At 52.6% G+C, this 14,468-nt stretch overlaps 7 protein-coding genes across 7 annotated transcripts; 3 read left to right on the top strand and 4 right to left on the bottom strand.

Moving 5' to 3' along the window:
* Positions 1–15: 15 nt before the first annotated feature.
* AAFC00_006785 (uncharacterized protein) lies at positions 16–1,379 on the bottom strand (the record flags this gene model as incomplete). Its single annotated transcript, XM_069346791.1, has 2 exons — positions 16–990; positions 1,137–1,379. The coding sequence occupies 2 exons, from the start codon at positions 1,377–1,379 to the stop codon at positions 16–18; spliced, it is 1,218 nt and encodes a 405-aa protein (XP_069199667.1).
* A 608-nt stretch (positions 1,380–1,987) lies between these two features.
* AAFC00_006784 (uncharacterized protein) lies at positions 1,988–5,035 on the top strand (the record flags this gene model as incomplete). The annotated part of the gene is made up of 1 exon (XM_069346790.1): positions 1,988–5,035. The coding sequence occupies one exon, from the start codon at positions 1,988–1,990 to the stop codon at positions 5,033–5,035; it is 3,048 nt and encodes a 1,015-aa protein (XP_069199666.1).
* A 284-nt stretch (positions 5,036–5,319) lies between these two features.
* Positions 5,320–6,573, bottom strand: AAFC00_006783 (uncharacterized protein; the record flags this gene model as incomplete). Its single annotated transcript, XM_069346788.1, has 2 exons — positions 5,320–5,702; positions 5,826–6,573. 2 exons carry the CDS (start codon positions 6,571–6,573, stop codon positions 5,320–5,322), a joined length of 1,131 nt encoding a protein of 376 aa, XP_069199665.1.
* A 786-nt stretch (positions 6,574–7,359) lies between these two features.
* Positions 7,360–8,973, top strand: AAFC00_006782 (uncharacterized protein; the record flags this gene model as incomplete). Its single annotated transcript, XM_069346787.1, has 2 exons — positions 7,360–7,395; positions 7,492–8,973. The coding sequence occupies 2 exons, from the start codon at positions 7,360–7,362 to the stop codon at positions 8,971–8,973; spliced, it is 1,518 nt and encodes a 505-aa protein (XP_069199664.1).
* Positions 8,974–9,123: 150 nt separating this feature from the next.
* AAFC00_006781 (uncharacterized protein) lies at positions 9,124–9,837 on the bottom strand (the record flags this gene model as incomplete). The annotated part of the gene is made up of 2 exons (XM_069346786.1): positions 9,124–9,195; positions 9,367–9,837. The coding sequence occupies 2 exons, from the start codon at positions 9,835–9,837 to the stop codon at positions 9,124–9,126; spliced, it is 543 nt and encodes a 180-aa protein (XP_069199663.1).
* Positions 9,838–10,927: 1,090 nt separating this feature from the next.
* On the bottom strand, positions 10,928–12,590 carry AAFC00_006780 (uncharacterized protein; the record flags this gene model as incomplete). The annotated part of the gene is made up of 3 exons (XM_069346785.1): positions 10,928–12,144; positions 12,201–12,504; positions 12,567–12,590. 3 exons carry the CDS (start codon positions 12,588–12,590, stop codon positions 10,928–10,930), a joined length of 1,545 nt encoding a protein of 514 aa, XP_069199662.1.
* Positions 12,591–13,196: 606 nt separating this feature from the next.
* AAFC00_006779 (uncharacterized protein) lies at positions 13,197–14,054 on the top strand (the record flags this gene model as incomplete). The annotated part of the gene is made up of 1 exon (XM_069346784.1): positions 13,197–14,054. One exon carries the CDS (start codon positions 13,197–13,199, stop codon positions 14,052–14,054), a length of 858 nt encoding a protein of 285 aa, XP_069199661.1.
* Positions 14,055–14,468: the final 414 nt, after the last annotated feature.

Raw genomic sequence — 14,468 nt, 5'->3', positions numbered from 1 at the left:
GCTGCTCACTCCTCATCATCGCCCCTGCAATATGCAGACAAAGTTTCGGAATACCCCCAGGTCATAGACATTGACAATATCATCCAACGACCTGACCTTCTCCCACAGGTCTTCTTGGCCAATAGGTGGGTTTCCATCCGTCGTGCGCACAATCATCTGATCATTCGGCACCGGCCAGCGACAGCAAGGCGGATCCTCCTCGCACTCGCCTTTTGGCAGTATAGCCTTCGCATCGCCCTGCCCGAGACTGTTCTGTCGTTTGCGCTCCTTCTCTTTGCCCACGATGACGCTTCTCTTGGCGCGATACACGTAGCCGTCCGCCATGTCGTCTTTCCAGTCCGCCCACTTGGAGCTCTCGTTGGTCGTCATGCCCGCCCAGATCAGGTAGATGTGGTAGACCAGTAGACCCAGCGGCAGCGGAGCAGTGGTGACTGCCAACAGCCCCACGCCGGCCACGCTCAATCCGCCTGTGTTGATGGCTCGCACGAATCCGTTCCCCCATTGGCTCCAGTAGAGCCTGCTCGTCCAGCCGAGAGCGCTGTCCAGATCAGTCCAGCTCTGGGAGAGGACTTTCCAGGCCAGGTACGCGCCGTAGAACTCGATTGCAGCCAGACTCAGCAGGAGGGCCAGGAACCAGCGGTAGTTGTTGCGGCCGAGACAGTTGTTCACCCACGGGCAATGGTGGTCGGCTTTTGCGACACAGACGCCACAGAGAGAGCAGTGTTTGCTACGCGCGGGCTTGACGAAGCCACAGGTTCGGCATTTGTGGTCAGGGCGGAAGAGGAGGTGGTCGTAGGGGTAGGAGTGCAGGTGCCGTGTGTGGTTCTGAGGGGTGATGTGGTCGGCTCGTGTTGTTACGCAGAGATAAGTGAAGTAGTATGGAGCTCCGAGAAGGAAGGGAAGAGGGAGTGTTTGAGACCAGGTAAGGAGGGGCCATGCCGCTGTCAGGAAGAGGTATGCACTTCCTGTAAGGAGGGTCAAGAAGATGGCCTGAGAAAGAGGTCAGAGAAAGTACATCCTATGTTGAATTGCGTTGATGATTGAAAAGTTGCTTGGTAAATTCGAAAGGAAGGAGCAATATGTAATGGAGGAAGTCAACGTGCTTATAAATTGCACGCATCGATCTTGGTACTTACAAGAACCACTGGGTTCTTCTGGTTGAACAAGTAGTGTCCTATACCAGCCAGAGCTCGACTGGTCCTACCACCAGTGAATGTAGTGTCGAGACGACGGAAAGTGGCAGGGATGTTCAGACATAGTAGACGCTGTAAGACACCGATTGGCGTGTTCCTCAACGCAGGGAGTTTTCCAAACAAGGCAACGAAAGTGAAGAAGGAGATGACAAGCACCGCAATCACGGTGTTGCGAAAGGCCAACATCATTGCACAGGCATAGGCAGTTGCATTGGCATTGGCATTGTCTTCTCAGGAATCAACATTGCCTCGCCTTCGACGAGGGTAGAGAGAAGTGATGCGGCCGTCGGATCGTATGGAAAACCGGAACGTGGAATTGACGTTTACTATCCCCACGTCATTAAGTAAGTGTATCCGAATAAAGACTCGTTCTAGCAGCAACTTAAATGAGGTCCCGTTTGTCACAGATCTTGTGCATGTACCGCTCTGCACTAGACTACAAAGGTACTGTAGACTGCGCTGCTTTGAATCGAGGAGACCTCGAGCATAAACGCTGTCGAGGCATAGTGACAACCTTATGCCGTGCTTGTGAAAATGGCCCAAGCTCCCCGCGTCTCGGAATCTCGGAATTACTGTAATTCGAGATAATTATCACGAAATCACGCGTCTCCGCCGCGTCGGCATGAAGCGCTATCAACACGTCCTATATTCACTCAAGCCCGCGTTCACTGGGGCATGTGCGCCCAGTAGATCAATTCCGCATATCGCGCACATTTCTTTTGACTGTGTGAAAGTTCGGATGTCATTTCCCAAGCTGAGTCGTCGTGGGACAGTCTGACATCAATCCGTCCAGGATGCCTCCTCAAGTGACATATAGTGGCGTCAAGGTGGCATCAACTGAGATAAGTGGTTCACTGTTCGCTGGCAAATCGTTCTTCTTGACCCAACGCCTACCCTTGAGATCGCGCTACGTCAAAGATATAGAGGCGAATGGTGGTTCTGTCGTGAGACTTGAGGCTCAGGCCGATTACCTTATCGCTGATCACTTACGCTCCGACTGTCCTCCCGGATCGTTATCATACACCTTCATAGATCGTGCTATCCAGACTGGTGAACTTCCTCCTGTAGGAGATCATGTCGCAGGCGTGCCGAAAGGGGCGAGTGGGGCAGCACGACCACCCAGGGCAGCTGGCTCTTCAGCCCCTGTGAAAACGGTGCGGACCCCATATACGACTCAGGATGATGAGCATCTATTAGCCTGGGTTAGAGATGGTCAAGCGAATGGTTATGCCGTGAAAGGTGCAGAGCTGTACAAGTTGCTTGAAGCAGAGAACTCGAGGCATCCATGGCAGTCATGGCGGGAAAGATATCTCAGGAATCTCGCCCTGAGACCCCCGACTTCTTCCCCTGCGCCTTCGCCTAGCACTACTACCGTTGCTGCTCTACCATCGAACGCGGAAGTCACTCAACCAATCAGTCCGACTCCGACTGCGCTTGGTGCTGTGCGAGGTCGAGCGACTGCTCGACGTCCTGGAAAGCCTGTTTTGGGGAGGTCGGCTCGTCGACCTGTATCGGCAGAGAGTGCAGTGCCCGACGAAGAACAATCCATGGTGGATAGACCAGTGGCAGGCCCTCAGCAAGACGCTATCAACGCAGTGACTGAAATGAAGGGCCCGAAGCTTGACGATGGTGCGGATGTCTCAGAGCAGGCTGTTGGAACCACTGTTCAAGTACAATATACTGATACGGGCGACCTATCACAAATGGCTGAGACGGAAGCTGAAAATCAAGACACTTTACTCGAAGCTCCTGTACAGGAAGCACCTGTCGTTGTCCAGCGAAGTCGCGAATCTTCTTTACCTCAACACACCCCTCGACCCGAAGATGATCTTCCAATTACTGTAGCAAACAGCGCAGGTCACGAAGAATTAGTGCTCGAGCAAGCTATGGTATCAAGTAATGTGGTGGCGCCTGCTGTCGGTGTGAGGCAAGACCCAATAGAAGCTACATTGGATGCGAGCAAACCATCTAAGATTGGTGTTGAGCTTATCAATGCACCCCGTCAAGAATTTGATTTCAGCGCAATTGGCTTCGACGACAATGACTTCAGGCGTCTCTTCGATAATGCGGAGTACATCCAAAGTGTCCCCGTCGGTCGTTACAACAAGATATGGTATTTCCTGGCTGCCGCAAGCCCTCCGTTTACCGCCGAGCAATTGAGGAAATACTACGAGCAGGTGGTATATCCTGAATATGAGAAAACAGAGAAGCCTGACGAAGACCTGAAAGCTCTTGAGAGCCAATCACTGCAAGACATCGAACAGTATGACTATCGAAAGATTCTTGACGTGTTTGGTACGCAAGGCCAGCCGGATCACAACGCGAACGGATTGGTGAGCAACCTCAAAACAATGGCTTCATCTAACGACCAAGACACACTTTTACCGAGCACGACGCCTACCTCAAAGACGCCAGCGGAGCATCCTGCTGGAAGTGGTTTGGACCGTACTCCAGAAGAACCTCAAGTAAAAGAGACACCGGTCAAGAATGCATCAGCTAGAATAACGAAACGGACCATGGCGGATACACAGAGTCAGGGGCCTCAGAAACGACAGAAAGTGAGCACATCTAACCCGACAATATCACGCGAGCCACAGGGATCTGCAAGTAAGACAGTTGTACACGCTGTCGTGATATCAAGCGATGAATCTTCTGACGATCAGAGCGAAGACCTCGTGGCCCGTACAGAAGCTGGCGAGACCACATACACGTCAGAAATGGATGCCGAAGCTCAGCATCAACTGCAGCACGAGATGGAGCAGACGCGGCCAATTGCCCTCACTGCTGAAAATCTTGCACGAGCTCAAGCGCTGGGTAACCCTCGTTCAGACAGGAGAGCACTGGATGTTGCCGTAGACGATGGCAACAAAGATCAAACCGATATGGCTGATTATCTCCAAGGACTGATCGGTCAGGGCCCTCCTGAAAGTCGGATTGACCGCCAGAAGTTCGATGCGCTTAAGGAGAAACATCGACGACTGAAATGCTTCGCTCACGAGGAAGCGAGTGACGAGTATCACGAACAAGACTCTGCTCCCCACAAGGCTGATGGTGCGAAGACAATTGTGGTAAACGGACGTGTTATAGATACAAAGGACATCCCCGACTTTCTAAGAACCCAAGATCTTGACCCTGACATTGATCGCACCGTGGCTGAATCTTCCCCGCTTCGACGGCCTCCCTCGGACAGACCTGCGCCCCTGAATCCCGATAGCTCACCTCATCAGTCGCCTTTACATGGATTCCAATCCCAGGACATCGACCCACGCATTCGGGACATGGACAGCCATGGAGACTCAGGCAGTATCCAGCTTGCAGTCGTCGAACCCGAGGGTGGATGGAATTTCATGGCATCGCAGTCTCCGCAGCCATCGCGTCCAGCGAAGCTACAGGATAGAGAACAGGGCAGAACACCAGTTGTCATAGACACTCAATATGTTTTCGGTGGCGAAACACAGATACCAGATCTGCATGTCGCCGAGCCCAGCAGCCAGTATGAACTACAAGTGCACTCAGCCGAGTCAGAACTCGACTCGCAGGCAATGGACGGCTCGCGCGTCGAGGCCTTTGAAAATGCAATGATCGCTCGCGGCCACGATCCAGATGATATCGACGATGTGCTTTACATGACATCCATGCGAGCGCCACTGTGCGAGCGTGTGCTCGAAGACATGAAAGCCGGTCGAGGCCAGCCGACAGACCTGCCGGGCTTCTGGACCCAGGCCGAGGATGATTGGCTCCAGGGCGGAAATGCAGTCAAGTTGAGGAAGCTGGCTGAGAAACATGGAGTCGAGGAGTTTGATGCGAGGACGCTGTTTTTGGCAGACTGGCACAAGCAGTGAGTCGGCTTGAAATCGATACTTTTGTTTGGGCGAGACTCTACGAAAACACAGGACCGAGTACAAGAAAGTTGTGTCTGACAATGCTGTTCAACGAACGCTATTGCTTTGAAGTTGTCATTTCAGGTTATATACCCCTATACTGCATAATTGATATTAGCTTTTCGACAGCCTGTTGCCACACAACTTTCTATTCCAAGTGTGACACCGAACCCAGTAAATATTGTATCCATGGTTTTCCTTCGCAGACAAGCCTCACGACCAAACACTAGCGCCAGCCACACCGATCAAAGCAAAGGCGGCTCGACACACCCCGTCCGCTGCACCAACAACTCATAATGCTCAACACGTCTATGCCTCTCGAAATCAAAAGTCTTCTCCCTGCCCTGCCTACACTCCTCCAAATCAATCCTAGCGACGACAATCTCATCCCCCTTTGTCTGCGCCTCGGCGACGACGTAGCCTTGCGGGTTCACGATCATCGAGCCCGCGATCAGGTCGTAGCGCGCGTCGGCGTCGTCGCGGCCGCAGCGGGCGGCGGAGATGCTGAAGAGCGAGTTTGTGTATGATGACGAGGTTTGCACTAAAGTGTGGTGGTGCAGGGCTTGGGCCTCTGCTTGGGCCGGGGTTAGTGGTTTGCGGGAGCCCCAGAGGGCGGGGAGGTTGGCGCCTAGTGGGGAGGGGGTTCGTGAGTGAGAAGTGTTCATGTTGGTTTCTTACACGGGTAATACGGGATGGAGTAGAGCAAGGTCGCTTGAAAGAGCTGTTGGAAAAGAGATGCATAGGTACTCACCAGTGTTGTAGCCGAAAACGATCAATTCAGCTCCCTGCAGAGCATACACCCGCCACGCCTCAGGCCATCTCCGATCGTTACATATCAGCATGCCCAATACAGGATCGCCCTTGCCCTGGTCTTTTCTCCTGCTGATTTCACCCTCAGGCACACCGGGCGTTCCCTTTCTCCACACGCCACTCCCCTCATCTGCCGTCGCTGTCCTCCCCAACAGCCCCGGTGCTCGAAACGCCTTGAACCCAAGATCGCCAGGAGTGAAATACCGCTTCTCCAGCTGATTGACAGCATCAGGTTCAGTAAACGGCTCTACAGTCCCTGGCAGGTGCACTTTGCGATACTTAGCGATGACCCTGTTCTCGCTCGCACAGAAGTAAACACTAGTGTTGTACCCTTTGCCTTTATTCTCGTCTTCGCTGACACACCGCTCCGCGAACCCGACTACGATATCTATCCCATGCTCGACTGCTCTCCCGAACAGCGCAGACGTGTCCGGTCCTCTCGCCACGCTGTCGAGGTCCGTGGCTGAGTCGTTTGTTTCTTCGAAGAAAGACTCGAGGTCGTCGCCTGGCTCGATCAGGTGCCGCGGGAAGAAAGTCGTGAATGTGCATTCCGGGTATACTAGTAGTTGCACTTTTTGTGCTGCGGCTTGGTCTAGGAGGGAGAGGAGTCGGGTCATTACTTCTTTTCGGGGTGTGTCGCGATTGATGGCGCCGACTTGGGCGGCGGCCACGGTGAGTTTACGTGCCATGATGGAGACTTCGGGGGCGATGTTGAAGGACTTGTTTGCTATATGATGGTCTTGGAAGAGTGATGTATGGGAGGTGGCAATTACAGTCTCCAATTCAAGAGAGATGAGAAGGGATGATGAACGAAATGCGTTTATCAGTATCAACTACCTGCAATTCACTCCTTACACCAGACGGCTCACCACAAGATAAATATAACCAGCTGCAAAGGCATCTTCAGGGCAAGGCAATACCGTAAATATACTTATATCCACTCCCCAAGCCCAAACCCAAACTACCTCCGGCGGGACCTCAAAGCCAACATAACATCCACGGCCAGAATCGCCCTGCTCAGCAGCTCAAAGCTCATTTGCGCCGCAGTTCGGGAATCCAGAGACCTGGGTTAGCCGGATAGGTCATACGCATGAAGAAGTGCATGCATGCGGTGGTGATCGAAAGTCGCGGGTTCGTATCTCCGGCCAAACGCCCTATCTACGCCGCGGCGGGGGTGTAAGGAGCGGCGGCTTATCGAGGGACCACTTCGTCCGTTACCATCATCATGGCTAATAGCAGCAGCGGCTCCGCCGATCTGGGGGAGATGCGTTTGGTGGATAGATATATAGTGACTATAAGTCTGTGGTCGTGTAGATGCGCTCCTGCTGAAATATCTATACTTGTGTTGTGATTGCAGATACTAGGGACTAGGCTGTTGGGTGGAAGCTGGTGTCAGCAGCCGCAATCGACCGATTGGTAGATAAGATTAGATCGGGTTACACACCTAGTAGCAAGGTAGTTCTATCATCAAAGCGATGGAGTTCGATCTCGTCGTAAAAAATGGCCGCATTGTAAGTACAGAGAATCACCTTGCCACTACCGACAAGGTCTACAAGGCCAGGTGACGTGACGACAATCAAGACAAAGGTTTCTAAGTACATTGATAGGTCACAGCAAGCGAAGTCTTGCCCCTAGGCTTGGAGATCGGTGTCAAAGACGGCAAGATCTCGTGTCTGGGAACTTCGCTGCCGACGAGCCAGAACACCAAGATTGTGGATGCAGAAGGTGCATACATAACACCCGGTGGAATCGACTCCCATGTACATCTTGCACAAGCCAACTCGCCGACTGGAGATGGGTTCGAAACAGGTACCCGAAGCGCTATCGCTGGCGGCACTACGACCATCATTGCATTTGTGACGCAAGAGCGAGAGCAGCTGTCATTGTTCCCCATGCTGGAAGACTATCACGCAAAGGCAAAGGGCGTATCAAGTTGCGACTATGGCTTCCACTACATCTTGACCAACCCCACCAAGGAGATCTTACGGAATGAGTTGCCAATTATTGCTCGAAAGGAAGGCATCACGAGCGTCAAGCTCTACATGACTTACGACCCCATGAAACTTAACGATAGGGAACTGCTGAGCATCATGATGGCATGTCGGGCATTAGGCATGACAACGATGATACATGCCGAAAACTCGGACATGATTGCGTTGATCATCGATGGGCTCGAGGCTAACGGGAACACCGATCCTTTCTTCCATGCAGTCGCAAGACCGCGCATAGCTGAAGATGAAGCATCCTACAGAGCCATCTCGTTGTCAGAGCTCGTCGATGCGCCGATCCTGATTGTGCACATGTCTTCGGAGACGGCCATGACGCACGTCAGAAAGGCACAAACCAGGCTTTTGCCTGTCCATGCGGAAACGTGCCCGCACTACCTTTACCTGCTCTCGGAGGAGTTGAAGTCAAAGCCACACGATCACTTTGCAGGCGCGAAACATGTGTGTTCACCACCCCTGAGACATTACCCCCAAGATCTCGAAGCACTGTGGCAAGGCATCGCGAATGGTACCTTCACCGTAGTGTCTTCAGACCATGCACCATCAAAATACGATCATCCCGATGGCAAGAAGCTCGGGTTTGTTGATGGCATACCTCGATTCGCAAAGATCCCGAACGGCTTGCCAGGACTTGAGACGCGGATGGCACTTTTGTTTTCAGAGTCCGAAGCATGCCTCTCTCCTGATGAGGCCAGGATTGGCTTACCGAAGTTTGTACAGCTGACGTCGACGAATGCTGCAAAGATGTATGGTCTTGCTGATAGGAAGGGAAGCATTGCACCTGGCTATGATGCAGATATTGTTATTTGGCACCCAGGTACTAATGGCGAAACCACGATAACGCAAGACATGCTCCACCATGGCGTCGACTATACGCCGTTTGAAGGATTGAGGGTTCGAAACTGGCCGAGGTACACCATCCTACGAGGAGAGGTTGTGTGGAACAAGGACGAGGGAGGCGTTGTAGGTAAAGCAGACTATGGCCAGTATCTCAAGCGGGGACCTGGCCAGGTCATTGTTGGAAAGACTGGACAGAAAGTCCATGGCATGTTGGAAAACGAAAGGCAATACTGGATGCACTGACAGGCTTGATATGAGATACGTAGAAAGCTGCTAGAAATCAAATGAGAAATATGCCCATTTGAGCATACTTATAGGGACATTCTGCAACGCCGATGAGTTTGCTAGCGGAGTGTGTTGATGTTAAAGAGGGCCTATCCGAATTGTGAAACCCTAGTATGGAGCTTGTGCGACGGCCTGGATATATGTTGGAGTACAGCCCTCTGCTTTGCCCTTGTACTCGACCTGGTCACACAGAAGACGCGTCAGCGCTTAACTTTTCCATATGAGAATGAACAGCAGAGACAAGAACACAGGGAGCATTACAACATTATACTGCAAGCGACTGCCGTACCTTGCAACAATGTATAAAGAGGCATATGTGTGAAAAAGGAAACAGAAAAGAAAGTCACGTACCACAGGCTCGCCCTTGGATTCGCAAATGGTCCAACTGGAAGCCGTTCCATTGACGGCAAGCAGATAGCCGTGCTTGAGCGACAGGTCACCATGGCCCTGATACTCGGCTCTGAAGGTCAATTCGCTACCGCTGTAGACATGGGTCGAGTTGTACTCGTAATCGCCGACTCCGTGAGGACCGGCCATTTCGCAGTGGAGCACACCGTCGGAAATGTTGAAGGTCGGCACGAAAGCGAAACCCGGTTTGATTGTGCGCAGGAAGTTGTCGGGCTGATAGTTAGGGTCGTAGAGGGTCGTGAGAGAGACATTCTTCAATGCCGATGAGTTTGCCAGCGGAGTGTGTTGGTTAGTTGTCACTAGGTAGAAGTTGGCTGGGACAGTGACATTGCTGATGCGTCTGCTTGTGAGAGGACTCGCCGAGGCGAATGCTGTCAAGGAGAGAGCGCCGGCGAAGATGGTAGAGAATCTCATGATTATGGATTATACGAAAGTAGAAAAGATTCTCTCGTTTGAAATGGGTGTGGTGGTGAGGATGATCGTTGGTGATTAGTCCTTTACCCAGACAATTATTCTTGCTGATGTAGTAAAAACAAAGAATATAGATGGGTAGTAGAAAGTCTTTTGATGATTATGATGAGATGAGAAGAAATGAGATGAGAGAACTACTGCACAAGAAAGAGCAGACGATCAGAGCAATATGTAGTCCCACAAGAACCAAAGAGGACGAACCGATGGGGAATAGAGAGATCTCGCCTACAGAACTCTGGAATGCAAGAGGCATATGATGCCAAAAAATGGACCCACGTCCATTTCATCCAATTGAAGTATCGACTGTACTGTACTACTGCCTGCCATCTTTATTTTTCTCTCTCTGCTTCCCGCGCATCTCAACGTGATGACGGACGGACTGGTGGTGAAACAACCCCTGTTACACGATGGAGTGTCGATCTCTCGAACCGTCGTCGCGTTAGTTCACGTGGATTTTCTTCTTCCCGTTGGCCCTGGACTCTTGTGCACAACCCGCGTATGCGTCGACGTCTCACGATGTGCAAAATTGCAGTTGGTTGTCGAGGGGAAAGCAGGTACCTGTTGTCGCAGCAGCATCGGCCCCTCTCGTGGAAATATGTGCTGACATGTTTTACCAAGAGAATAGGAGATGCAGACATCATGCGTGAATACGAAAGTTTGCCAGACTGTGTGACGAGACGTCAGTGCTCGTTCTTCCCCAAGGCGGACGGGGCTGCTACAGTACTGTATCACTGGAGGGCTATTTTAGGACAGGGCACGAAATCGGAATATTTACCTTGCCTTGTGCGCGCGTCGTGTCATTGCCCTGCAGCAGTGAGATCGCGAGAGGGGGTGGGGGTTGTATCCTCCGCATCGCACGCCTCTCGGCAAAAGCACGTCAGTGTTCCATGGACATTACTAGGCACAGAAAACTGATGCATGGATGCACAAGGGTGCACCCATGTAGAGACGACCGAATGTGGACATAAAACGGTCCTTTTGCGGAAGGTATGACGGGTTACCAGGACTAAATCGGTGATATCTAAACTGTGCGCTATAGGAAATCAAGGCCAACACCGAAGCTGACGCCCTTTCTGCCCTCCTCGCCCTTCCTCATGACCAGAGGCAGCGAGAAGTTCAGCTCGAACCTCGCAACGGGATGCGCATAGACCAGACCGACACCAGCAGCACAGCTCGGTAGTCCGTTTTGCAGCTCGGCGATTGTGTTCTTGAAGCTCTTTGCCACGTCTTGACCGTTCATGCCACCTTCCTTGCCCTGTGCGGTGTCTTGGAGTGCTAGAAGTCTACCTCCATTGATGAATGTTTGGAATCGAAGAGGGGTCTCCTTGCCCATGCCAGGCACAGGGAATAAGATACTAGCACCGCCCGCTGCGTAGACGTCACCTCCCACAGCATCTTGGCCGTCTCGGGGCCCCAGGCCTGCCTGCCTGAAACCGCGGACATCAGTAGGGCCACCAAGTGTGAAGCGGTCGTTGATGCGAGTCGAGGCTGGAGCGCCGGAGCCAGCAAGAGTAAGAGGGTACAAGAAACCACCTCTCAGACCCGCAGTCATGGAGATGCCACTTTCGCCGGAAATGCCAGGAACAGGAATGGGGACTGCGCCTTGAGATTCGACTTCAAATTTGCCAAAGGCGACATCGCCCTTGAGGGGACCGAAGCCAGCGATCTCAGAGACGGTCTTGAGTAAGAAACCACGCGATGGCATCATTGGCACGTCTCTCTGGTCATTCACCCAGGTATGCGTTATGCTCGACTTGAAACTGTCCCCTGCGTCTGCTCGTACAGTAGGCGAGGCTTTCTCGGCCAGACCAGTGACTTGTCTCCAGATGCCGGAGTAGCCAAGTTCATGCTTTCCCCATCCATTCAACCACTTGAGCTTTGCTGAGCCACCCTTCAACACATCCTCGTGACTTGCCCATGGCTTGATAGTAGAGCTGGCAAGACCACCAATCTCCAGACGTGCGTCGGGGTTGCTGAGAATCGGGGTGTCATAGTAGGCCGAGTAGGCAGATCTCGTCCTCGTGCCTAGAGAGGCGTGGGCATTCAGGGACTCGGCGCCGCCGAACAGGTTGCGCAAGACAACATCGAGGAAAGCAGAGCCCTCGGAGGAGCCGGCTTCGGTACCGGTCTTGATGGTATAGCGGCCGCGTTCTTCGGCGGAAATGAAGATGGCAAGATCGGAAGCCGAAGTGGATGCATCGGTCTGATCAGGGAGATCGATATAGGTAGAGATGGGCCGCTTGAAGATGCCTGGACGGGTCAGACCGGCGGCCAATCAAGCATTGTATTCCACGCGCGACACGCACCAAACTTGTTCAACTTGTCAACGGCACCGCCGAGGTTGCGCAGCGCCTCTTGCAGAGTGTAAGGAGCATCCTGGTTGTGGCTAAGGATGGGATCGAAAACCTTCTCGAGGAAACCTCTGCGGGTGTGGGTGGCGTGCAAGACACGGACGGACGAGATGGTGACGGGCTTTGTCGAGTTCAATGAGAGCAGCTCGGCTTGTCGTTGCTGCGCCTTGAGGTTCTGTGCTTCTATGCGAGCATTGAGGTCACGCTCCTTGTCCGAGACGGCCTTTTGGTCCACGGGCTGCTTCAGTCTCGAGAAGAGCTGCGGTTGGTAGTGTCAGTGGCAGGTTGACCTTGACGACGGAGACACACATCGAGACTCACATCATCACCCTTTTCCGACGCCATTGAGCCTGCAACTGACGACGGGAATGCCGGGTCAAGAGTAATATGAGGTATTAGTATAGTATCAACGGCACTCTTCTGATGCGTCGCAGAGGAAGCAATTAATCCAGTGTTTGGATCAGTAAAGCCAAGCTCGGACCAGATCAGCAGCTCTACGTTTGCTTGTGATTGTACTTTGCTTGTACTTTGCTTGTAACATCGGATGTTGGAGAGTCCCAATCTCCGATCCCACCCGCCACAACCTTTTCTCTTTGTTACCTAGGTACTTGTACCTACAAGTACTTGTACCTTATCTTGGATTTGTGAATGTGGCTTGACGAAATGTGGCTTGTGGCTGCCTTACGGTGTCGATTGATGCTGACGTCTTGTCTGTCTCCTTCCTCTTCCTTGCCCACATTTGTACCTTCAGTCTGTTGCATTCAATTCGGTTCAATTCACTTTCACCCGATTTACTCCAAGTATTAATACTCACACTTTTCCACCGAGGACCGTCCCTTTTTCTTCTTTATGTATATATATATATCAGATTCACATACGACTTAGACACCAACCATCAACGACACTGATAAACCAACAAATAAGTATCAAGCACAAGATCACCCTGCTACCATGGCTACCCGCGCCGCGCACAAGCGTCTCACAAAGGAATACAAGAACATCACCGAGAACCCCCCACCCTTCATCACCGCACATCCCTCGGAATCCAACATTCTGGAATGGCACTACATCCTCACCGGACCCCCAGAGACCCCCTATGAAGGCGGGCAATACTGGGGCACCCTGGTGTTCCCCCCGGACTACCCCTTCGCACCTCCCGCCATCCGCATGCACACTCCGAGCGGTCGCTTCCAGCCCTCGACACGTCTGTGTCTGAGCATCAGTGATTTCCATCCGAAAAGCTTCAACCCGGCCTGGGAAGTCAGCACCATCCTTCTCGGCCTGCAGTCTTTCATGACCAGCGAGGAGATGACCACCGGCTCGCTCTCTGCCACCCCGGCCGAGCGCCGTGTCTTCGCCGCCCGCACCAAGTGGTGGAACAGCACCGGAGGCGGCTCGTCCAATCGTACTATTCCTGCTCTTTCCACAACGACAGCAACACCAAACAGCAATTCGCGTGGCTTCGGCGCCATCAGAGCAGGTGACGGCGGCAAGAAATTCAAGGAGGAGTGGCCCGAGTTGGACGAGGAGAACTGGAAGTGGATGGAGGACAACAAGATCGATCCCGCGACTGGAAAGGCCGTGCTGCCTCCTGCTCCCGCCAGCCCTTGCTCGCCGGAGACTTCTGCGCTGAGGAGACGTCCTGCTGGGAGTCATGCCGGTTTGGGCGCTGTCGTTGAAGGGGGACAGGCCGCTCGTGGAGCTGGCCAGGGCTGGTTCCGCAAGAACAGACTGTATATCGTCATGGCTTGCATATTCAGCTACGTGCTAACGGCGCGTCTGCTCGGCGACACGGAGCAAGGGAACTGATGAGCCACTTTCAACTATCAAGGAGATGGTTTGTGGAGTCCAGGGATTGACTGGCGTTGAGGATCAGGTTTATAAAACATATGCATGGGAGGGAGTTTTGATGTATTTTCACTACCAGGGCGCAGTCTGCCTTTACGACCAGGTTGCATCGGACAAAGGAGGTCATGTGGATCTCCATGCAAACAATGAAATCACCTTTTTCCTCTCTGGGCAGACTACTATAACTTTATAGAGAGAAAGTTTCACATTGCAACGAAGAACAAGACGGAAAGATAAAAGTGTGGTCACGATAGGATAACATGTCCTATGCGAATAAGTAGATTGATGCAAGCCAGGCCATAGCCGTCTCGCGCGACAGTGTCACATTTCGCCAGTTCCATGTTGTCCCTCCTAACAGACAAAGCAGAGGTATAT

Source organism: Neodothiora populina (assembly GCF_041146345.1).
Source record: "Neodothiora populina strain CPC 39397 chromosome Unknown canker_contig_8, whole genome shotgun sequence".
NCBI lineage: Eukaryota > Fungi > Ascomycota > Dothideomycetes > Dothideales > Dothioraceae > Neodothiora > Neodothiora populina.
This window is presented reverse-complemented; position numbering and strand designations above follow the sequence as displayed.